Source organism: Pseudonaja textilis, chromosome 2 (genome assembly GCF_049901715.1).
Source record: "Pseudonaja textilis isolate UNSWEBS1 chromosome 2, rPseTex1.2, whole genome shotgun sequence".
Lineage (NCBI taxonomy): Eukaryota > Metazoa > Chordata > Lepidosauria > Squamata > Elapidae > Pseudonaja > Pseudonaja textilis.
Genome location: NC_141991.1, coordinates 3,433,959 through 3,458,114, shown reverse-complemented (window position 1 = coordinate 3,458,114; position 24,156 = coordinate 3,433,959). Strand labels below are relative to the sequence as shown.

Sequence of the window (24,156 nt, the reverse complement as noted above, 5' to 3'; positions counted from 1 at the left end):
AGCGTGATGACCAAAACTGGATGCAGTGCTCTAGGTGTAGTCTCACTAAAACTTTCTAGAGTGGTATTAGTACCTCACTTGATCTTGATTGTATCCCTCTGTTAATGCAATTTAGGAATGCACCAGCTTTTTTGGCTGCCGCCACACTGTTGTCTCATAATTAATTGGTTGTCCACAAAGACTCCAAGGTCCCTCTTGCTATCAAACCTGGTTTCAACCAGTCTGTATGTGTATTTTTGGTTTTTCTTGCCCAAGTGTAAGACTTTACTCTTCTCTTCATTGAATTACATTTTGTTAGATAGAGCCCAGTGTTCAAGTCCATCATGATCCACCTGGATCTTGAGCCTATCATCTGGGACCGTAATGGCAAACCAATGGCACACGTACCACACGCATGCAGAGCCGTTTATGTGGCACTCAAGCCCCAGCCAAATGTACCTGCACTGCGCATGTGTGTGCCTCCCAGCTGATTTTCTGCCTGTTTGAGGCCTTTTTCGGACTCCCAGAGGCTCAAGAGAACCCTCTGCAGACTCGGGCCTTCCGAAAATACCAGAATTTCCCATTTTCAACCTCCAGAGGGCCTCAGGAGTCGGGGGGAGGCTGTTTTTATCCTCCCAGGGGCTCCCCAAAAGCCTCTGCATTGTGGTTGCCCTCAAAGGGCATGTTAAGACTGAAAACTCAGACTGGCTGGGTGGGAATAGTCGGTTACTGCTCACTGGGCGCAGCCGACTTTGGACAGCTGGCTCAGGATGGAGGAAGTTTCACTGGCTAACTCATGTTGGGGAAAATTTGTTGCCTCCTTTTCAAGCCCAGGCACTGGCAGTTTGCAAGCTCAGATGTAGATAAAAGTCTCCAAGTTTGGATTGGTGTGTGTGGGCGCTTGAACAGCATGCCGAAGGAGACGGACTTCTCCCAATCTCAGACACCGTTGGTGTTTGTTTCCCTGTCGGGTACCCGTCTCAGCAAAGCAAGAGGCGGAAGAGAATATTGCTGGGTGCGGAAGTTTGCAGGGAACAGTTTCCTCCAACTTCTGCCTTGACAGAGCTCCAGAGAGCAAGAGGAGGTGGCAGGGGAGCAGCACTCCTCAGACCTGCACGAGGGAGGCTGGCCCTTTTGGAAAGGAAATCCTTGTTTCCAGTCGTGTGAAGATGCTGGCTTGTTGGGGCAGTCTTCCCTCACGCAACTCGCCTGCTGCCCTTCCTCCTCTCCAGAGATCTGTCAAGGCAAAAGATGGACCTGGAAGAAACTACTTCCTACAAACTTTCTCCTCCGTGTTTTACATGCAGCAGCATCCATCTTCTGTGAGGGGGATAGGCAAGGCTGGGCAGGGGGAATCCAGAGGTCTCCAGCAGAGGAAGGCAAGACCAGGACAAGCACCAAAGCCTTCTCCAACAGAGAGGCCTCGCCATCCCTCTCCAGGCCACACAAAGGGCCCCCAATGGTGGCATGGACTGCCCGGAGCCCTGGGAAATGGAGGACAAGCACCCAGCTCGGCGTAGATCAGCTTTCCCAAAGGGGTGCTTGGCCACGCTTATCTCCTCAAGGTTGCTGCTGCTGTGCTCGCTTGTCTTGGCCAGGTTGCCCATACTGGGTGTGGGAGGGCAAAGTATGTGAGTCAGAGGGAGGACCACTCCCTTTCCATACGAGGAGACGCGGCTTTGTAAGGAAAGCATCCACACAGTTAGATGGGAACGTGATAATTATATTTGGTATTTTGGAATATTTGAAACTATAATGCAAACCAATAAGAATATTGTAATTAAAGAATTAAGAATATTTCTACAGGTAGAAAAAGCCTTTCTGTATTTAGATTTATCAAAAACCACAAGCAGGATTGGGGATCCAAACTGTTCGGGTTTGCACGAGAAAGGGAATTTATGCATACATATCTAAGGTCTACAATTTATTTGGATTTTTACTGAAATGGAACTTGTATGATATTTTAGACAACGATAGGTAGTCCTCATTTTTTTACAGTTCATACAGTGATTATTCAAAGTTATAGAAGCACTGAAAAATGTGAGTTATGACCATTTTTCACACTTAGGAACATCTGATGGTCACCTGATCAAACTTCAGATGCTTGGCAATGGATTCATGTCAGCTGCAGTGTCCTTGGGTCATGTGATCACCTTCTGAGAAGCCAGGCCAATGGGGAAGCCAGATTTACCTCAGGACGTGTTACTAACAATTACAGTGACTCGGTTAAGAAATGTGGCAAGAAAACTTGTAATATGGGGACAAAACACACAACTTAATAATTCTCTCACTTAGCAAGAGAAATGTTGGGCTCAATTGCAGTCATAAACTTGAGGACTACCTAGATTTCTCATGGAACTCTACCCATACTTCTTGACATGGTTTCTCCCACCTGGGGTTCCTTCTATGGTAAGAGCATTACTCCCTGCAAAGCTCTTTCCTCACTACATGTGTATGGTTTCATTTGGTTTTTCCACTGTATGGATTCTTTTATGGGAAGTGAGATCACAAGTCTTTTTAAGATCCCCTCCACATTCCAGACATTTATGTTATGTCCCCTCTTGGAAATTCAAACGAACAAACACAAAGCAGCCGTTCCACAATCAAATCAAACTGTAGAAAATAACAAGATAACGGCTGGCAAAAACTGTTAGGACTTCCCTTCAAAATTCAAACAAACAGAGATCTCTTTGTAGTAACGTCCTCATTCAAAATAGATATTTTGTTTCTGGCAAAAGGCACCAGCTCAGCTGTGTCCTTTTATACCCATTAAGGCAACGTGCTAATTAACTGGCTTGCCCTTCAGATTAACGTTTCCTGGTTCTGACGTCAATCCACGATCTAACAGTCATCAGATTCAAAGTTTCTTAACAGGGCCGATCCTGCCAATCACAACACATTTATATGATTTCTCTTCTGTTTGGCTTCTATTGTGGGAATTAAGACCTTTACGAGTAAAGATCTTTCTACACTCAATACATTGATATGGTTTCTCTCCTGTGTAAGTCTTATTTTGGGAGGTAAGTTGACTACTCTTCCTAAAACCCTTCCCACGCTCCATGCCTCAATATGGCTCCTCTCCTGTGTGGATCCTCTTGTGGGAATTAAGATGACGGCCACGAGTAAATGTCTTTCCACACTACATGCATTTTAAAGTCCTTTCTCTTATGTGATTCCTCAGATGTGTTAAAAGTGTCTTATAGTAACAGAAGGTCTCATCACACTCCATGCAATGATATGGTTTTTCTCCTGTGTGGATCCTCCTGTGGGTATTAAGATGACTGCCATGAGTAAAGGTCTTTCCACACTCCATGCACTGATACGGTTTCTCTCCTGTGTGGATCCTCCTGTGGGTATTAAGATTACCACTCTTCCTAAAACTCTTTCCACACTCCATGCATTGATATGGCTTCTCTCCCGTGTGAATCAAGTTGTGGGATTTAAGACTACTGCTACCAGTAAAGCTTTTTCCACATTTCATGCATTTATAAGGTCTTTCTCCTCTGTGATTCCTTTGATGGATTATAAAAGTCTTATAATAACAGAAGGTCTCATCACACTCCATGCACTGATACGGTTTCTCGCCTGTGTGGATCCTCCTGTGGGTATTAAGATGACTGCCACGAGTAAAGGTCTTTCCACACTCCATGCATTGATATGGTTTCTCTCCTGTGTGGATCCTCCTATGGATATTAAGATTACAGCTACGAGTAAAGGTCTTTCCACACTCCATGCAAGTAAATTGTTTATCTTCTGAATGTGTCTTGTTATGAGAAATGCGACGATCGGATTTATTGAACCACTTTCCACCCTCCATGAATTTATATGGTCTTTCTCTCGTATCAATCACTGTATGGTTAGGAAGCCAACTGACCCAAGGAAGACTTCTCTTAATTCCACTTTGTGACTGCTTTGCTTCATCACTCTTTGGTTGCTTCTGATCTACAAATTTCCTTTTCCCCTTTTTCAAATGGATTGCTTGGTGTTCCTCCTTGCAATTCTTATTCTCTTGCCCATTAAAGCCTTGAAAAAGAAAAAATGAGAACACTAGCAAGAATAGCGGAAAAATAAAAACTTTTCTTCCGAAACTTAGCCAAAGAATCATCAATATATGTCATCTGTTTTGTGGAAAAACATGAAGAGTCCAACGTAAGATTATAGCAAAGACCCATTTCCAAGCATATCTCTAATATGCTCCTATAATAGGATTAGATCACAGCCCTTACCTAATCTTTGACCTGGGACAATTCCATGGTGCCACAAACTCCCAAAATGTACTGGACAATGTATCATGCTGGGGCAGCAACATACTAAGCACTTCCTAACTTCAATCAAAGTCTCAGCTCCACTTGTCTGCAGAGCCGAATCTTTGAAAGCCAAAGGGAATTTCTGAATGAAAATAGCTCCCCACCCTCAACTTAGGCTAATGCCAAATTCGGTACACAAGTGGGTATATGTCTATGAAGGGAATAAACCCCTCAGAAGTCATCCGGTCTTGGTTATAGCAGCTTACGGCTATCAGGAACCCACTGACCAGGTTCAGGAAAGAATAGCGAATCTCGGTAGCCAGAATTTTGCTCAGTATATTCAGCCTCTTCCTTAGATTCTTCCTAGTATCTTCAATGAAATGAGTAGTTTGCATGTCATGAACAGAAAGTTATTTTAAAAAAAAAACATTTTCCCTTATGCAAAAAGCCAAGCTATGCAGTTTCTCAATTTTTCTTTCAATAAATTCCCTTCTTTCCATAAATTCAGTTTGGTCAAAAGGTTAAGACCCCAGGCTAAAAAGTAATGAATTTATACGCATTTCTAAAATTTTGTTTAATGATTAATGAGAAAAAAAATGAATTTCAACAACTGTAGAATCAGGCTGCGGCATAACAAAATTGACAAAAAGAAAGGAGACTGAATACCTTCTGAATGCACTGTATATCCTTCCTTTGCTTTATGTAAATAATCAAGGCAGCAGACAAACCCATTATTCCTTCCTCCTGCTATTTTCCCTACAACAACTCTGTGAAATGGGTTGAGCTGAAAGAGTTTTGGCCCAAAATCACCCAGCCAGCATTCATGCCTAAGGTAGAACTACTATTCACAGCCACCCGTTTTCTAGCCTGGTATCTTGACCATTTGACCAAGCTGACTTTATAAAAAGAAGGAAGTTTATTCAAAGAAAAATTGGAAATCTGCACTGCTTCCCCGATATAAAAGAAATTGTTTTTTTAAAAAAATGTTTTCAGGTCCTAAAATACAAAATACTGATTTCAACAACTGTAGAATCATGCAGCAGCATAGCAAAATTGAAGAAGTGAAGGGGGTCTGAATAGTTTCTGAATGCACTGTAAATAAATGATTAAAAAAAAATCAAAAATAACATTCAAGGCCCTACTCTATATTCCTGGTCATAGAAAGGCTTTCTTACCCAGAGAAAAGAGATTCCTGGAATTCTCCACCATGACTTCTCCGTAGAGCTCTTTTTGGTCAGCATCCAATTGAGACCACTCCTCCTCCGAGAAATACACAGCCACTTCCTCAAAAGAAACGATATCCTGAAAAAGGACACAATCCCAAGAATAATGGGATAATTTTCTTCCATTCTAGGAAAGAGGTCCATTGAAAAAAATGGGAATCTTCTGCAGAATTCAGAATAACATTAATGGATGAATTAAATATTCAAATTACAAAAAAAGTGAAATATTTAGGGATACAAATAACAGCTAGATGCAGAACACTTAAGGAAGATAATTATGAGAGATTGCAACAACAGATTCTGATAGACGTGGAAAAATGGAAAAATTTACAGCTATCTTTAATAGATAGAATAGCGACAATTAAAATGAATGTATTGCCAAAAATATTATATCTATTCCAGACGATTCCAATAAGACTGAAAAAAAATATTTTGAAGATTTAAATAAAACAATGTTGAAATTTATCTGGCAGGGGGAAAAGACAAGAATTAAAAAAAAAAATTACAGGATTCAAGGGTGAGAGGGGGTTTTGGATTACCCAATTGGCAACTATATTGATGTGGATGAAAGAATGGATTGTGTTGAAAAATGTTAGATTATTAACACTAGAAGAGCATGATTTACAATTGGGGTGGCACGCATTTTTATGGTATATAGAAAGTAATGTACATGGATATTTTAGGAGACACTACATTAGGGACGCCTTATTGACAGTATAGGAAAAAATAAGAGGCTATCATCACATGAAAATACCAGTCTGGTTATCAACATTAGAAGCTTTTACATATATACAGCTTTTTAAAAAGGAACACATTATTAGATAGGAAGAAATTTTAAATGAAAAAGGTGAGCTCAAAACAAAGCAAGAATTAGAGTTACAAGGCATAAATATAAATTGATATTCGTATTTGCAAATACATACAAGTATGAAAAAGACATCAAGATGGCTAGGTTTTATAACGAACTGACTGTACTGGATAAAATCCTAACAGGCACTGAAGAGAAGTTGATCAAAAAATTATACGGTTATTTATTAGGAGTGAAATTAGAGGAAGAACAAGAATCAATGGTTGCGTGGCGGAAAATTTTGGAGATGGGATAGACTTGGATAAATGGCAGATATTATGGTCTAGAAACTATAAATTGACTATGTCAATTTAACGGCCTATAAAGAGAATTTGTATAAGAAGTATTACAGGTGGAATCTACCCACAACGAGAATTGCCAAGATGTTTCAAGATAAGTCGGCGAAGTGCTGGAAATACCAGAAGCTACCAAGATACTACCAACCATATGTGGTGGACATGCACAGAAGCTAAAAAGTATTGGACTAAAATACACATGTGGCTGGAGAAAATGATAAAACAGCATATAGATTTAAAACCAGAGACATTTTTATTGGGAAATTTGCCTGAGGGTTAAAACAAAGAGTTAACGTATTTGATTATTAATGTATTAACAGCAGCTAGGATTGTATTTGCACAAAATTGGAAAAATGAGAAAATTACGATGGATGAGGAAATAATTAAGAAAATAATGGAATGTGCAGAAATGAGCAGATTGAGTGGCAATTCCAAAATTATAATAATCTTTTCCTTCTTGTTCTCTAAGAAGAAAAAGATTATTATAAATTTGGAATTTGTTTTATGAATGGTTGAATAAGGTAAGAAATTGAAATATGTGTACAGTATAACATACCATTACTGATAACTGAATGAGTTAGATAGAGTAAGAAAATGAATGTGAAATATATCATTGAAAGACAACAATTACAATGTTAAGGATAATATGTGATACACGTGATATAAAATACTGACTAGAACAATGACATAAATAAGTAAAATATGATAACGTTATTATGTGCACAAAGATATACGTACCCAACTGACACACCGTTGAACAGAACGGTTTTATTTGTTTTTGTTATAAAAATAAAAACTTTTTATATATAAAAAAGAATAAGATCTCACCGCTTTTGGCTGACGGCACAACCAGATAATGTTTGATCGAGCTGGAAGTGTTTGGAATGCCTTACAGTATAACAAACTAAAATATTCTTTGTCAATTGATAGTTAGGTCTTAAATCCATTACCTGTCAGTGACTCCCATTCTTCCTAGGATGGGCGGAGCAAAATACTGGCAAAACCCACCTGACATGTTTTCCAATGGCTTACTTTATCCACTGAAGGACCAACGTACCCAAACTCCAAACCTTCATGAATGAATTGGAAGAGCTTGTAACAGAACTCAATATGTCTATAGAGATTCTCAATCATCAAGTCACGATTGTCCCAAAGATGTTTTTTAAAAGACAGAAAAGGATATTTTTTTTGTAATGGTATGTGAGACTAACCCTGGGAGACAGAAGGAGGCGCCCTGATGCTGGCAACAGTCTGGTCAATGAAATCTAATGATGAAGCTGGACGGGTGGAGAAGGCATCTCACAAAGGATCCTCTTAGAACACGTGTATCAAACTCAAGGCCCGTGTAGTGGTTGGATACTGCCTGTGGGACCGTCCTGGTCTACCCAATGTGAAGAGGAAAAAGTGGACCAGCCTGGCTTAGGCCTGTTCTACCCAATATGAAGAGGAAGCAGCAGTTTGGCGAGTGGCGTCAAACTAGCCACGCCCACCCAATCGGCCATGCCCGCCTGGAACCCCGGTCAATCACAGCCCTGAGGCGCTCGTCAATGAAATTGAGTTTGACACCCCTGCCTTTGGAGGGAAGAGTAGACTAAGCTGAGTGTGAATGTTCAATGACCTGATGTCAAATTCATATTGCTTAGAAACAGCAATATTATACATTGAACTCTGGAACAAAATGAAATCCATTCAAGAATTATGGACCTTTTCCAACGTTTCTCCTTACCTCAAGTAGCGATTCAGCTCCAGCACAAGGAGGTGATTCTAAACAGACCAAGGACAGCTTTCTACTCTCTATGAGAAAGAGAAAAATAGTGGAAGCAGATTTGTTAAAGAGAGACAATCCAATAAAATGGAGGGAAAAAATCAGCTAAATGTTGAAATCTCATCTCACACAGAAAAAGCTTTTCATACCTTCCGTAGCGTCTTGACTTGGATCTCCCTGGAAGTTCTCCCTGAAGAGCAGCTCTTGAGAAGGTCTGAATGAATCTTTCCTCCCCTTGGGATACTCAGTCGCAGCTTCCATGCATTTCTGGACATGATGTGATACAAGAAACAAAGGAAGAGCACAGAGATAGAAATGAATTATCATACTGCATCTTCAAACTAGCAGCCCTCAATATCCATTGCTGAAAGTAGAAACAGAATGGAAGAATTGCCCCAAATACATCCCTGGAAGAATAGAACAAATTCCCTTAGGAGTTAATAATCCAGAAAATTCTGCCTAGGAGAAATTGACAAATTCAGAGAGATCCTCTTTAGAGCTGCCATGATTACATTCTCCCACCTGCAACTCTTCTTGCATGTTTTCCTCCTCCTGAGTCAGCAAGAAGCCTTCAGCCAGGGACACCGCCTGGGAACTGGTCTCTGCTCCACACTCCCGCACCCATTTTGCCATCTCTGGGGGAAGCACAGCCAGCAATTGTTCCAGGAGCACCAGGTCCAGCATCTGAGCCTTGGTGTGTTTTTCTGGTTGCAGCCACTGACGACAAAGGTAGTGAAGCTGAGTGCAAACATCTCGGGGGCGGCTCCCCTCCTGGAACTGCACTTTTGGGAAGTAGCAGCATTGGATCCCTGAACTATTGGATGCCTCTTCGTGGCTCTTCTGCCCAGGATTCATTGCCCCCTTCCTCCCACAGCTCCCAGGCTGAGCAGCTGGAGGGCCTTTTCTAATTTCGGCATCTGCTGGGGGTTGTCCCTCCATCTTCTCTCTGGTCTCTAAAAAAGCTTCAAAAGGAAAAGTAAGGAAAAATAAAAAAAAAGAATGAACCTACTAATGTCTGCAACAGGGAAGGGGGCAAGTTATTAGAACCCTTCAGGATGTCGATGTCTATGAAAATATTAGAAAAATATATTTAAATATTTTTGATGTCTAATTTCTAGTTTTTGTTAAAATGTAATTTTATATCTTCTGTATTATTGTAAATAGTGATAATTAAATCACTCTAGGCAGGCCTTCTTACTATTTCCCCCACAACAGCCCTGTGAGGTGAATTGGGTTGAGGGCTGGCATGGGCTCAACGCTTTTATGCCAAAGGCTGGTCTAGAAGTTAATCTCTTGGTTTCAAGCCTCGTGCTTTCATCACTGGCCAAATGGCTCTCTATGGCTAACTGTTGTGGTGGTCTCTCATGAAAAGAAGACACTTCGCAAAGTTGTCTTGGGATGAGAGCGCAGAGAGAACTCCGAAACCCTCTTTTATTAGAAGCAATCTTTGTTAACATAGCAATTTTGTTAATGTCCTATCACAAACGCATTACATCACACAACATGCACTGATCATTCGCATAGAGCATACAAGGCTGCAGAGTTTAAGTTTGCTACAGTTCTGGTTAGAAATGGCAACAATTTGTCTTTGCTCCTTGCTTCGTGTCCCAGCCAACTACCAGAAGGCTCCATTGTCCTAGCACGTACACAAAGAACAAAGAATCATAGTTCCCACAAACTGTAATTTTATTTCATATGATTTAATAGACAGATTCATATCATTTCTATGGCTGTACCATCCAAATCGTAAAGGTCCCAGGTCACAAAGAGCAATTGACCTGAGGGGCTCCCTAAATCCTTTTAACAAGTAAATAAATCAACTAGGGGATTAAATACCCAGACTTTACAAAGGCCAAGCTTAACCAAAAACAAAACAAATACTGGCCTAATCATAGTGTGTGAATGATGCATCTTAGCCCAAGGCGCACCTCCCTCCTCCAACATCTTCCTCATTTACCGTGAGGCAGAACCAAACTGGTGGGGGGGGGGAGGCGGGAAAGCAGGTCCTTGCACACCTTGCACCCAACACCTTGCCCACGGAGTTGAAGCCTTTGTACGCTCGTTTCTCTCGGCCTAAGGAGGAGGCGGCGGCGAGGGGAACCCCTTCTGAACACGGGACCAAGAAATATGCAGGAAACTGTGCAGGAGTCAAGACTGACTTGAAGGCAAAAATGTCTGTTTTGCAAAGACGACTTCTCCTCCTCTCCCTCCCACGAAGAGCTTTTCCCATCCAAACGAGTTTAAATGGCTCCCTCCTTTTTGTAACTCCCTTCCCCCCCCCCTGGGGGAACCGCGCAGGATCCGAAACTTTGCTTTCTTTCTCCCCTGCCACCACAGGGGCGGCGAAGGAACATGGGACCCCTGCCTCCCCCATTCCCACGACTCCAAGTCGGATGGGAGTTTTGCAGGTCTCCATGCAAGCCTCCAGCGCGGGAGAAAAGCCCAATCAACTGAACCCCGACTCACGTCTGGATCTGGGACCGTGCAAACTTCCCTGCTGCAGCCTCTTCCCTTGCTAGAAGTGGGTAGAACCGAGCACTGTAGAAAAAGCGGAGATGCTGGAGGAACACATCTCTCCTGACTTCGGAAAATGGACAGCGCATGCTCAGTTCGCTTTTAAAAGGGGGGGCGGAAGTGGGAGGGAGCTGTCCTGCTCTTCAAGGGAGCCCCCTAGAGGATCCTGTGGGCAACGCCTCAGCACCCTGCAGGGGCTCAGAACATCATGAGAAGGGAGCTTATAGGTCATCTAGTCCACCACCACCCCCAACAGGAGACTCTACACCATTACGGACAGATGGCAGTCCAATCTTTTCCTGAAAGTCTCAAGTGATGAAACTCCCACAACTCCCAATGGCAACTTCTGTTCTATCAGTTGATTGGTCTCACTGTCAGAAAAATTTCTCCTTATTTCCAGGTTCAGTTTCCATCCATCATTCCTTGTCTGACCTTCAGGTGCTTTGGAAAATAGCTTGACCTTCCTCTCTGTGGCAGCTCCTCAAATACTGGAACACTGCTATCATGTCTCTCCTAGTCCTTCTCTACACTCTTTCTAGAGTCTCAACAATTTTTTATAGTGTGGTGACCAAAACTGGATGCAGTACTCTAGGTGTGGTCTTACTAAGGCTTTATAGAATAGTATTAGTACCTCACTTGATCCCTCTGTTAATGCAATTTAGGATTGCATTAGCTTTTTTGGCTGCTGCTGCACACTGCTGGCTCATATTTAGCTGGTTGTCCACTAAGACTCCAAGATCCCTCTCACAGTTACTGCTATTGAGCCTGGTTTTACCCAGTCGATATGTGTACTTCTGGTTTTTCTTGCCTAAGTGTAAGACTTTTCTCTTCTCTTCACTGAATTACATTTTGTTAGATAGAGCCCAGTGTTCAAGTCCGTCATGATCCACCTGGATCTTGAGCCTATCATCTGGGACCATGATGGCAAACCAATGGCACACATACCACACATGGTATGCAGAGCGGTTTGTGCGGCACGCAAGCCCCAGCCAAACATACCTGCACTGCGCATGTGTGCGCCTCCCAGCTGATTTTCAGCCTGTTTGAGGCCTTTTTCGGACTCGCAGAGGCTCAAGGGAACCCTCTGCAGCCTCGGGAGGCCGAAAAAAGAGCCTTCTGGAAATACCAGAATTTCCCATTTTCAGCCTCTGGAGGGCCTAAGGAGACTGGGGGAGGCTGTTTTTACCCTCCAGGGAGGCTGCAAAGAAGCCTCTGCATTATGGTTGCCCTCAAAGGGCATGTTAAGACTATGACAACTCACACTGGCTGGGTAGGAATAGTCAGATACTACTCACTGGGCACAGCTGATTTCGGATAGCTGGGTCAGGATGGAGTAAGTTGAACTGGCTAACTCCAGTTGGGGAACATTCGTTGCCTTCTTCTCAAGCCCAGGCATTGGCAGTTTGCAAGCTAGATGTGGATAAAAGTCTCCAAACTTGGATTGGGGTGTGTGTCTGTACGCGTGTGTGTGCATGCACAGCATGCCGATGAGACGTTCTTCTACCAATATCAGACATCATTGGGGTTTGTTTCCCTGTCCGGTACCCATCTCAGCAAAGCAAGAGGGAGAGGATGACTCTGCTGAGTGTGGAAGGGTGGAGGAGAAAGTTTGCAGAACGCTCCAACTTCTGCCTTGACAGATCTCCGGAGAGCAAGAGGTGGTGGCAGGGGAGCAGCCCTCCTCAGTCCTGCACGAGGGATGCTGGCCCTTCTTCAAAGGAAATCCTTGTTTCCAGTCGTATATAGTAAAGATGCTGGCTTGTAAGGGCAGACTTCCCTCTCGCAGCTCCCCTGCCACCCTTCTTCCTCTCCAGAGATCTGTCAAGGCAAAAGATGGACTTGGAGGAAACTGCTTCCTACAAACTTTCTCCTCCGTGCTTCTACATGCAGCAGCAGCAGCATCCTCCATCTTCTGAGAGGGGGATAGGCAAGGCTGGGCAGGGGGATCCAGAGGTCTCCAGCAGAGGAAGATCAGACCAGGACAAGCACCAAAGCCTCGTCCACCACAGACCTCGCCATCCCTCTGAGGCACACGGAGGGGTCAAGATGGTGGCGTGGACTGCCCGGAGCCCTGGGAAATGGAGGGCAAGGACCCAGATCAGACCAGCTTTCCCAAGGGGGGGGGGTAGCCGCGCTTATCTCCTCCTCGAGGTTGCTGCTGCTGTGCGCGCTATTCTTGGCCAGGTTGCTCATACTGGGTGTGGGAGGGCAAAGTATGTGAGTCAGAGGACACCCACTCCCTTTCCATACGAGGAGACGCGGCTTTGTAAGGAAAGCATCCTCACTGTTAGATGGGAATGTGATAATTGTATTTGGTATTTTGGGATATTTGAAAGAATAAAAAAGAACAATAAGAATATTTTTATTAAACAATTAAGAACATTTCTACATGTAGAAAAAGCCTTTCTGTATTTGGACTTGGGAAAAACCACAAGCAGGATTAGGGATCCAGACTGTTCGGGTTTGCAGAAGAAAGGGAATTTATGCATACATATGTAAGAAGGTCTACAATTTATTTGGATTATTACTGAAATGGAACTTGTATGATATTTTAGACAACTATAGGTAATCCTCAATTTATTAAATTCATATAGTGATTATTCAAGGTTATACAAGCACTGAAAAACATGACCATTTTTCACACCTATGAACATCCCGATGGTCACCTGATTAAACTTCAGATGCTTGGCAACGGATTCATGTCAGCTGCAGTGTCCTTGGGTCATGTGATCACCTTCTGAGAAGCCAGGCCAATTGGGAAGCCAGATTCACCTCAGGACAGTGTCACTAACAATTACAGTGACTCGGTTAAGAAATGTGGCAAGAAAACTTGTAATATGGGGAAAACACACAATAATAATAATAATTCTCTCACTTAGCAAGAGAAATGTTGGGCTCAATTGCAGTCATAAACTTGAGGACTACCTAGATTTCTCATGGAACTCTACCCATACTTCTTGACATGGTTTCTCCCACCTGGGGTTCCTTCTATGGCGAGTAAGAGCATTACTCCCTGCAAAGCTCTTTCCTCACTACATGCATATGGTTTCATATGGTTTCTCACCCGTATGGATTCTTTTATGGGAAATGAGATCCCAACCCTTTCTAAGGCCCTCTGCACATCCCACACATTTATACGACTTCTCTTCCGTCTAGCTCCTCTTGTGGGAATTAAGACCATTAGTACAAGTAAAGATCATTCCACACACCGTGGATTGATACGAGTTCTCTCCTGTATGAATCCTATTATGGGAGGTAAGATGACTATCCTTCCTAAAACCATTTCAACGCTCCATGCTTCAATATGGATTCTGTCCTGCGTGGAACCTCTTGTGGGAGTTAAAGATGACAGCTACAAGTAAACGTCTTTCAACACTACATGCATTTTTAAGTTCTTTCTCTTATGTGATTCCTCTGATGCGTTAAAAGTGTCTTATAATAACAGAAGGTCTCATCACACTCCATGCATTGATACGGTTTCTCTCCTGTGTGGATCCTCTTGTGGGTATTAAGATTACCACTCTTCCTAAAACTCTTTCCACACTCCATGCATTGATAAGGCTTCTCTCCTGTGTGGATCAAGTTGTGTGATTTAAGACTACTGCTACAAGTAAAGGTTTTTCCACATTTCATGCATATATAAGGACTTTCTCCTCTATGATTCCTTTGATGGATTATAAAAGTTTTATAATAACAGAAGGTCTCATCACACTCCGTGCATTGATATGGCTTCTCTCCTGTGTGGATCCTCTTGTGGCAACCTAGATGACTGCTACGAGTAAAGGTCTTTCCACATTCCAAGCATTTATATGGTCGTTCTCCTGTGTGGATTCTCCTGTGGTTATTAAGATGACTACTATAAGTAAATGTCTTTCCACACTCCATACATTTATACGGTCGTTCTCCTGTGTGGATCCTCTGATGTCTTACAAGGTAACTGTAAGAGAAGGTCTTTCCACACTCCATGCAGGTAAATCGTTTATTTTCTGAATGTGCTTTTTTATGAGAAATGAGATGATCAGATTTATTAAACCTCTTTCCAAACTCCAGGTATTTATATGGTCTTTCTCCCGTATCAATCATTGTATGGTTAGGAAGCCAACTGACATGAGGAATACTTTTTTTAATTCCACTTTGTGATTGCTTTGTTTCATCACTCTTTGGTTGCATCTGATCTACGAATTTCCTTTTCCCCACTTTCGAATGGATAGCTTGGTGTTCCTCCTTGCAATTCTTATTCTCTTGCCCATTAAAGCCTTGAAAAAGAAAAATGAGAACTGTAGCAAGAACAGGGGAACAATAAATTCCTTCTGAAATTTAGCCAAAGAATAATCAATATATTTCATCTCTTTGGTGGGCAAACATGTAGACTCCAAACTAAGATTATAGCAAAGAACCATTTCCAAGCATATCTCTAATGATCCTCCTATAATAGGGTTGGATCCTAGCCCTCATCTAATCTTTCACCTGGGACAATTCCATGGTGCTACAAAGTCCCAAAATGTACTGGACAATTTTTCATGCTTGGGCAGGAACATACTCAGCACTTCTTAACTTCAATCAAAGTCTCATCTCCACTTGTCCGCAGAGCAGAATCTTTGAAAGTCAATAGGAATTTCTGGATGGCAATTGCTCCCCACCCTCAACTAAGGCTAATGCAAAACTTGGTACACAAGTGGACATATCTCTAAGAAGGGAACAACCTTCTCAGAGGTCATCCAGTCTTGCTTATAGCAGCTTAGGGCCATCAGGAACCCAGTGACCAGGTTCAGGAGGGAATAGAACAATCCTGGTAGCCGGAACCTTCCTCAGTAAATTCAGCCTCTTCCTCAGAGGCTTCCTAATATCTTCTGTATGAAATGAGTATTTTGCATTTCACGAGCAGAAAGTTATTTTAAAAAAACAAACAATTTCCTTTATGCAAAAAGCCAGGCTATGCAGTTTTCCAATTTTTCTTTCAATACATTTCCTTCTTCCATAAAGTCAATTTGGTCAAAAGGTTAAGACCCCAGGCTAGAAAATAATAAATTTACACACATTTCTAAAATTTTGTTTTCACTTTGTCATTATTGGGCAACAAGCGTAGACTAATGAGAAAAAAATGAATTTCAACAACCGTAGAATCAGGCTGCGGCATAACAAAATTGACAAAATGAAAGGAGACTGAATACCTTCTGAATGCACTGTATATCCTTCCTTTGCTTTATGCAAATAAACAAGGCAGCAGACAAACCCATTATTCCTTCCTCCTGCTATTTTCCCTACAACAACTGTGTGAAATGGGTTGAGCTGAAAGAGTTTTGGCCCAAAGTCACCCAGCCAGCATTCATGCCTAAGGCAGAACTACTATTCACAGCCACCCATTTTCTAGCCTGGTATCTTAACCATTTGACCAAACTGACTTTATAAAAGAAGGAAGTTTATTCAAAGAAAAATTGGAAATCTGCATAGCCTCTCTTACTAAATAAATTGGTTTTTTTATATTTTCAGTTCATAAAATACAAAATACTCATTTCAACAACTGTAGAATCATGCAGCAGCATAGCAAAATTGAAAAAGTGAAGGGGGTCTGAATACTTTCTGAATGCACTGTAAATAAATGATTAAAAAAATCAGAAATAACATTCAAGGCCCTACTCTACATTCTTGATCATAGAAAGGGTTTCTTACCCAGAGAAAAGAGATTCCTGGAATTCTCCACCATGACTTCTCTGTAGAGCTCTTTTTGGTCAGCATCCAGTTGAGACCACTCCTCCTCGGAGAAATAAACAGCCACTTCCTCAAAAGAAGCAATATCCTGAAAAAGGACACAAGGTTCCTGATTAACAGATAATCCCAAGAAAAATCGGATAATTTTCCTCCAACAATTCTAGGAAAGAGATCCATTGAAAAAAAAAATGAGAATCTTCTGCAGAATTAAGAATAAGATCACATCACTTTTGGTTAATGGTACAACCAAATCACGTTTGATCAAGCTGGAAGTGTTTGGAATGCCTTACACTGTAAATTAATTAAAATATTCTTGGTCAATTGATAGTTAGGTCTTAAATCCATTACCTGTCAGTGTCTCCCATTCTTCCTAGGATGGGCAGAGCAAAATACTGGCAAATCCCACCTGACATGTTTTCCAATGGCTTACTTTATCCACTGAAAGAGAAACGTACCCAGACTCCAAACCTTCATGAAGGAATTGGAAGAACTTGTAACAGAATTCTATATGTCTATAGAGATTCTCAATCATCAGGTCACGGTTGTCCCAAAGATTTAAAAGACAAAAAAGGATATGTTTTTTGTAATAGTGTGTGAGACTAACCCTGGGAGACAGAAGGAGGCGCCCTGATGCTGACAACAGTCTGGTCAATGAAATCTCATGGTGAAGCAGGATGGGTAGAGAAGGCATCTCACAAAGGATCCTCTTAGAACAGGGGTATCACACTCAAGGCCTGTGAAGTGGTTGGATCCTGCCCGTGGAGCCGTCCTGGTCTACCCAATGTGAAGAGGAAAAACCAGGCCAGCCTGGCTTAGGCCTGTTCTACCCAATGTGAAAAGGAAGCAGCAGTATGGTGAGTGGTGTCAAACTAGCCATGCCCTCTCAGTTAGCCATGCCCGCCTGGACCCCCATGAGGTCAAAATCACAGCCGTGAGTCGGCCCTGAATGAAATTGACACCCTTGACACCCTTGGAAGAGGGGAGGCTAAGCTGAGTGTGAATGTTCAATGACCTGATGTCAAATTCATATTGCTTAGAAAAAGCAATTTTATACATTGAACTTTAGAACAAAATAAAATCCATTGAAGATTTATGGACCTTTTCCGATGTTTGTCCTCCTTACCTGAAGTAGCGGTTCAGCTAATACTTCAGCTCCAGCACAAAGAGGTGATTCTAAACAGACCAAGGACAGCTTTCTACTCTCTATGAGAAAGAGAAAAATAGTGGAAGCAGATTTGTTAAAGAGAGACAATCCAATAAAGTAGAGAAAAAGGACCAGCTGAAATCTCACCTCACACAGAAAAAGCTTTTCATACCTTGCGTAGCGTCTTGACTTTGATCTTCCCGGAAGTTCTCCCTGAAGAGCAAGTCTTGAGAAGGTCTGAATGAATCTTTCCTCCCCTTGGGATACTCAGTCACAGCTTCCCTGCATTTCTGGACATGGTGTGATAGGAGAAACAAAGGAAGAGCATAGAGATATAAATGAATTATTATATTGCACCTTCCAACTAGCAACCCTCAATATCCATTGCTGAAAGTAGAAACAGAATGAACAAATTGCCCCAAATACACCCTCTGGAAGAATAGAACAAATTCCCTTAGGAGTTAATAATCCCAGAAAATTCTGCCAGAGAAGAACTGAGAAACGCACACAGATCCACTTTACAGCTGCCATGATTACATTCTCCCACCTGCAACTCTTCTTGCATGTTTTCCTCCTCCTGAGTCAGCAAGAAGCCTTCAGCCAGGGACACCGCCTGGGAACTGGTCTCTGCTCCACACTCCCGCACCCATTTTGCCATCTCTGGGGGAAGCACAGCCAGCAATTGTTCCAGGAGCACCAGGTCCAGCATCTGAGCCTTGGTGTGTTTTTCTGGTTGCAGCCACTGACGACAAAGGTAATGAAGCTGAGTGCAAACATCTCGGGGCGGCTCCTCCTGGAACTGCACTTTTCTGAAGTGGCAGCATTGTACCTCTGAACTATTGGATGCCTCTTCATGGCTCTTCTGCCCAGGATTCATTGCCCCATTCGTCCCACAGCTCCAAGACTGAGCAGCTGGAGGGCCTTTTCTAATTTCGGCATCTATTGGGTGTTGTCCCTTCATCTTCTTTCTGGTCTCTAATACAGCTCCAAAATGGACCCTTGGATCTCCACAGGTCTTTCTGTTCACAAGAGGTCTGGCGAAATTTTCCAAGGCCATTCAGCTCTCTTCCCAGACAAGATACTTAAAACTCCAGAAGAACCAGAAAATATTTCCAGCGTACACACCTGAAATTGAAAAGAAATAATTCAGGGTGTTTACTAGGGTGATTAATTGACTCCTGAGCATCCTTATGAAGGGCAAAATGGGAAGGGGGAACAGAAGGGGGAAAAAGACAGATTTGGATGAACCCACCAATGTCTGGAATGGTGGAGGATGGAATTTATTAGTTCGCTTGATCTCTCTACTTATGGGGAAAATTGCAGAGAACCCTTCAGGATGTCAATGTCCATCAATATATGAGAAAAATACATTTAAATATGCTTTTGATTTCTGCTTCCTAGTTTTTATTAAAATTTAATTTTTATGTTCATGTTTTCTTTATTATTATTATAAATTACTCTAGGCAGCAATTATACATAATGCTCCTTATTATTTCTCACACAACAGCCCTGTGTGGTAGATTGGGCTGAGAGTTGGGATGGGCTCAAGGCTTTCATGCCAAAGTCTGGACTAGACCTAGAAGTTAACCTCTTGATTTCAAGCCTTGTGCTTTCATCATTGAACCAAATGACTCTCTATGGCTAACTATAATTTTATTTCATATAATTTAACAGACAGTTTAATGTCATTTCTATGGCTGCATAGTTAAGAACAATTTGCACAATCCAAATCATAAATGTCCCAGATCACAAACAGCAATTGACGTGAGGTACTCTCTAAATCCATTTAATAAGTAAATAGCACTAAGACTTATATACCGCTTCACAGTGCTTTTACAGCCCTCTCTAAGCAGTTTACAGAGTCAGCCTATTGCCCCCAACAACCTGGGTCCTCATTTTACCCACCTCAGAAGGATGGAAGGCTGAGTCAACCTTGAGCCTGGTGAGACCCGAAGTGCCAAACTGCTGGCAGCCCATAATCAGCAGAAGTAGCATGCACTCAAACCACTGCACCACCAATAAAACATTCTAGGGAGTTCAACACCCAGGCTTTACAATGGCCAAGCTTGACAAAAAAACACTGGCCTGTTGGCCCTCCTCCAGCATCTTCCTCATTTATCGGGCAGCAGAACCAAACTGGTGACAGTGGGGAAAGATGGGGAAGCAGGAAACCGAGTTCCAGTCCTTCCACATCTTGCACCCTACACCTTGCACACGAATTGCAGCCTTTGTTCGTTCGCTTCTCTAGCTCGAAGAAGGGGAGGCAAGAGGAAAACCCCTTCTGAAAATGGAGCCAATAAATGTGCAGGAAACTGTCAAGGCTGACTTGGAGGCACACATCTCTGTTTTGCAAAGACGACCTCTCCTCCTCTCCCTCCCACGCAGAGCTTTTCCCGTCGAAATGGAGCATAAGTCCTCTTTTCTGCGACCTTGTTTCCCTCCCTCCGTGGATAAAATCCGAAGCTTTGCTTTCCGCCCTGCCTTGCCCTTGCACACACAGGGGCGGCACAGGAATATGGGACCACCACAACCTCTTCCCACGACTCCAAGCCTGATAGAAGTTTCGCATGTCTCCATGCAAGATAATTCCTCGCCACCAATCAATGACCCCCGACTCACGTCTGGATCTCCAAGTCCAAGTGCAGCCTCTTTGCTTGCTGGAAAGGCTGACCCAAAGGCAGAATCGGGCACTGTAGAAAGAGAGGACACGCTTTGAAGCCTTTGCTGTTAAATGCCTCGAGAAGCACGCAGCTCTACTGTCTTGGGACAGAGGCAGGCGCATGCTCAGTTCTCTTGTAAAGCGGGGTGGGCGCGGAAGGAGCTGCCCGGCTCTTCCAGGGAGCCCCCTAGAGGATCCTGTGCGCACTGCGAGAAGACCCTGCAGGGGCGCACGACGTCACGTTCCATGCGGGGCTGGGATGATGGGATGCTTTAAACTCGAAGCAAAAGTTCCCTCTATCATTGCCTATCTAGAAAGGAAGTGGCCTCTCCGGCAGGCCTCAGTTTGTAGATTTGCCTCTTTTTAATCTCTAAGAAGCGCCTGTAATCTTGTGAAGACTGAGAATATCTCTGTGGAGATTCCAAAATCCGGTTCCTGGAGAGCAGCGTCTCTGAAGGGATTCCCGAAGGCATCAAAAAGGACCAAAATCCTGTCAGAAATGGCAGGGCGGTCAAATGACAAGGAACGAAAGTCTCTCTATGAAACCCAGCCTGTTTCTTGTGGCTGATGGCAAACTCAGCCGTGAAGGGAGGGGAGGTCAGGGCGAGACACAGGGAGGAAAGCGACAGGTTGAAGAAAATTAAGATTTGTATTGGTTTTTCTTTTTCAACTACTGCCTTTCAAATTAATTCCTCTGGGCAGCCAAGGAGGCTTGGAAACTCCAAATATAGCCTGTAAAAATGAGAATAATCCTGAGGAATAGATGAAAAAGAGGCATCAAAAGAAAAGTGCCAAAATGGAGAGAAACTTGAGCACCTTTAAAAAAGTTTACCTCAAAATAAGGTGCCACAATGTAGAAATGAAGATTGGGAAAATAAAGTCCTATACGTGACTAGAGAAAAAGTATCTTGTGTCTTGGGCCTGATGGCAAACTCAGCCCTAAAGTGAGGGCAGGTCACAGGGCTGGCAGAGACACATAGTTGAGGGAAATTAATATTTGTATTGGTTTTTCTTTAGTGAGTTCAATTCTTATAGCTGCCTTTTAAAATTCTGGGCAGCCAAGGAGGCTTGGAAACCCTAAAGTCAGCCTGTAATAATAATAACCATAGAACCCAATGAAAAAGAAGCATTGAAAGAAAGTACCAAAATGAACAGAAAGTTCAACTTTTTAAAAATTGACCTTTAATTTTTTTTTTACCTCAAAAAAAAGGCGCCATGATGGAGAAATAGGACTCATATTTGATTAGTGAAAATGTAGAATTACAAAATGAAGCAAGGCACCTACTGAAAAATAAATATAAATAGCACAAAGCAAAAAGAAAGGAGAGAGAGAGAGAGACGTGAAGTTTTATTTTTGTTGTTGAGTATGGAATACGACTCAGGACATCTGAGCAGGAACCTTAAGACCTTTGGAGTAAAAGAATTTTTTTTTCCTAGCCAAAAGTAATGAAGATTTCAGTGGTTTGAAAAGATTAGTCTGGACTTGGAGGTGGACAGTGCAAGAAAAAAGAGATTTAGCTACAATTACTAAAAGGATTTTAAAAAATGGCTTTAACTTCTCATTCTACCTCCATTCTTTTCAGCCCATTTATTGATATATAAAAGTTCCTTCTAAGTCCCACTTGACTAATTTTGTCAGTCTTCCATTATGAAAAAAAAAATCACATAAGAATTACAAAACCAAAATCACTGCCCTTTCACCATCAGTGAACAATATTTGAATAAATATTTTCAAAGTAGCTCAATCCTCTGAAAGCCTGAAGTTTCGGATCCAGTGGTGGGCTGCAAATTTTTTAACAACCGGTTCTCTGACTGGATAGGCATGGTCATGTGAATGGGTGGGTGATGTCACTCATCACACTAAGCCCTGCCTCCTGACCACTGTTCAAAGGAACAGCTGGTTCAGCTGGTTTTATGTCTATGTTTATGCAAAGGTTTCAGTTGGTTTATGCCCGTTTATGCAATCAAGGATTGTATTGGCTGGGTAATATTTAAGTAATTGTCCACTAGGACTCCAAGGTTCTTCTCACAGTTACTGTTTTCGAACTAGGTTTCACCTAATCTGCACTTGTACCTTTTGGGTTTTTGGTTCAATTTCATTTTCTTGGATAGGGCCCATTCCTCATGTTTGTCAAGATCTTTTTGGATTCTGAACTTGTCTTCTCGAGTATTGGCTATTCCTGACAGCTTAGTGTCATCTGCAAATTTGATGAGTTCCCCTTCTATTCCCTCATCTAGATATTGAAGAGTACAGGGCCTAAAACAGAACCACTAATTTAGTCACTTTGTCAAAGAATAAAATGATTGTTTTGGCACAATCTTTTCAACAAACCCATGCTGGTTTTCTGTGATTTGCGAGTATCCCAGAGCCAGTCCTCCTGACCTCTATCAATCTATTTGTCAGGAGAAACTGAAAGTTGCTGAATATGATCCCTGTACTGGGTAGACAGTATATAGTTTGGGAATGATTGCTGTCCTCTTAAGGGAATGCCTCATGGGAGATGTAGTTAATGCCTCATGGGAGATGTAGTTCAGGTCATGTGGTCACATCTGTAATCCCAATTGGTCACTGAATTGGCCTCTGGTTGGGTTGGGGGAGTTTTGTTCATTCTTACTTTTGTTCATTCTCCTTGGTCCTCACAGGGTTGCTCAGCCCTTTTATTCACAGGTCTCTCTGTCTGGGTAGAAGAGCTTTTCCCCTTATGAGGCCGAAAAACTTCACCTCCTGTACACTGAACTCAGCGGTGGTGTCTACCAAAAGGAGAGTGCGTCGTCCTCTGAAGGGAAAGAAAGTCTTATTCCTGAAAACCACATAAAAAACCCCCTTTTAATATATTTCAGAAGATCCCTGTTCGGGCGCCATTTCTCAGAAAAATCAAAAAGACGGCCAGGAACAAATTCAGAGCTGTTTATTAAACTTTTGCAAAAGTGGAATCCCAATGTCAAGATATATTGAAAATCAAGTTTCCAATCTTACAAGATTTTTATACAATTTCCTAAGGTCTAACATCTGTTTCTGTTATCATATTCTGCAATCTCATTTGTCAGAGGTGGGTTATGAATCTGTTTCCAGGAAAGTTTGTCCTACATGGTTTCCCCCTTTAATTCCAGTAATAACACTGGGCATACCCCATATCATTTGACATCTTTCACTAAACATTGGGTGACTGTTGTAATGTCGAGGCAGTCGAGTTGTTTGATTATGCACAACTCAATTATGATGATCTTTACTGGAGTATAGTTTTGCATTTATATACATTTTTAGTTATCCTCCATCATTGGTTAACTTTGGTTACTGCTTAACTTTTGTTACTGTTTAGTACAGTAATCCATACAATTAATTATCTCTAGTTAAAGTCTAACATATGTCTACTTCCCCTCTCTAATCCTCTTTTATCCATAGATTAGTGATTTTGTTTGCCTGAGTTGTATTTGCTTGGAAACATTCTTTATCTGAGGTTTGCCATCCGAGATTGGAACATTCCTGCAATTGCAACTCTACATATCCTCGTTTTTTATTTTAAATGGAGGATTCAAAGATTTATAAATGTATCACTACTGAAGAGGGTTAAGAGAGGGGGAAGCGGGACGAAACAATGCAAATAAATTTGGAATACATTGCATAAAACAACAGGCTGCAATTAATACAATAATAATTATAGCATAAAAGAAAAACTGTCTGAGCCAAGACCAATCAGGGAGTCAATTGGTTAGCCACTCAAAAGGTGAATAATGAGCATATTATTTTGAATGTATGATTGTAAATTGGCAAG

The 24,156-nt window shown here is 42.1% G+C and overlaps 2 protein-coding genes across 4 annotated transcripts; both read right to left on the bottom strand.

Annotated features, from left to right (window-relative positions):
• Positions 1 to 1,891: 1,891 nt before the first annotated feature.
• On the bottom strand, positions 1,892 to 10,964 carry LOC113453571 (uncharacterized). 2 transcript variants are annotated; one of them, XM_087928208.1, is made up of 6 exons: positions 10,824 to 10,964; positions 8,880 to 9,319; positions 8,507 to 8,624; positions 8,319 to 8,386; positions 5,402 to 5,528; positions 1,892 to 4,002 (listed from the first exon to the last, which is right to left on the bottom strand). In XM_087928208.1, the coding sequence occupies exons 2-6, from the start codon at positions 9,294 to 9,296 to the stop codon at positions 3,119 to 3,121; spliced, it is 1,614 nt and encodes a 537-aa protein (XP_087784334.1). In that variant the 5' UTR covers positions 9,297 to 9,319; positions 10,824 to 10,964; the 3' UTR covers positions 1,892 to 3,118. The 2 variants fall into 2 exon arrangements, with proteins under 2 accessions (XP_087784334.1, XP_087784335.1); XM_087928209.1 differs by lacking the exon at positions 10,824 to 10,964 and adding an exon at positions 10,315 to 10,441.
• Positions 10,965 to 13,367: 2,403 nt separating this feature from the next.
• Positions 13,368 to 20,522, bottom strand: LOC113453851 (uncharacterized). 2 transcript variants are annotated; one of them, XM_087928149.1, is made up of 6 exons: positions 20,344 to 20,522; positions 18,272 to 18,849; positions 17,897 to 18,014; positions 17,704 to 17,783; positions 16,542 to 16,668; positions 13,368 to 15,127 (listed from the first exon to the last, which is right to left on the bottom strand). In XM_087928149.1, the coding sequence occupies exons 2-6, from the start codon at positions 18,779 to 18,781 to the stop codon at positions 14,259 to 14,261; spliced, it is 1,704 nt and encodes a 567-aa protein (XP_087784275.1). In that variant the 5' UTR covers positions 18,782 to 18,849; positions 20,344 to 20,522; the 3' UTR covers positions 13,368 to 14,258. The 2 variants fall into 2 exon arrangements, with proteins under 2 accessions (XP_087784275.1, XP_087784276.1); XM_087928150.1 differs by lacking the exon at positions 20,344 to 20,522 and adding an exon at positions 18,977 to 19,716.
• Positions 20,523 to 24,156: the final 3,634 nt, after the last annotated feature.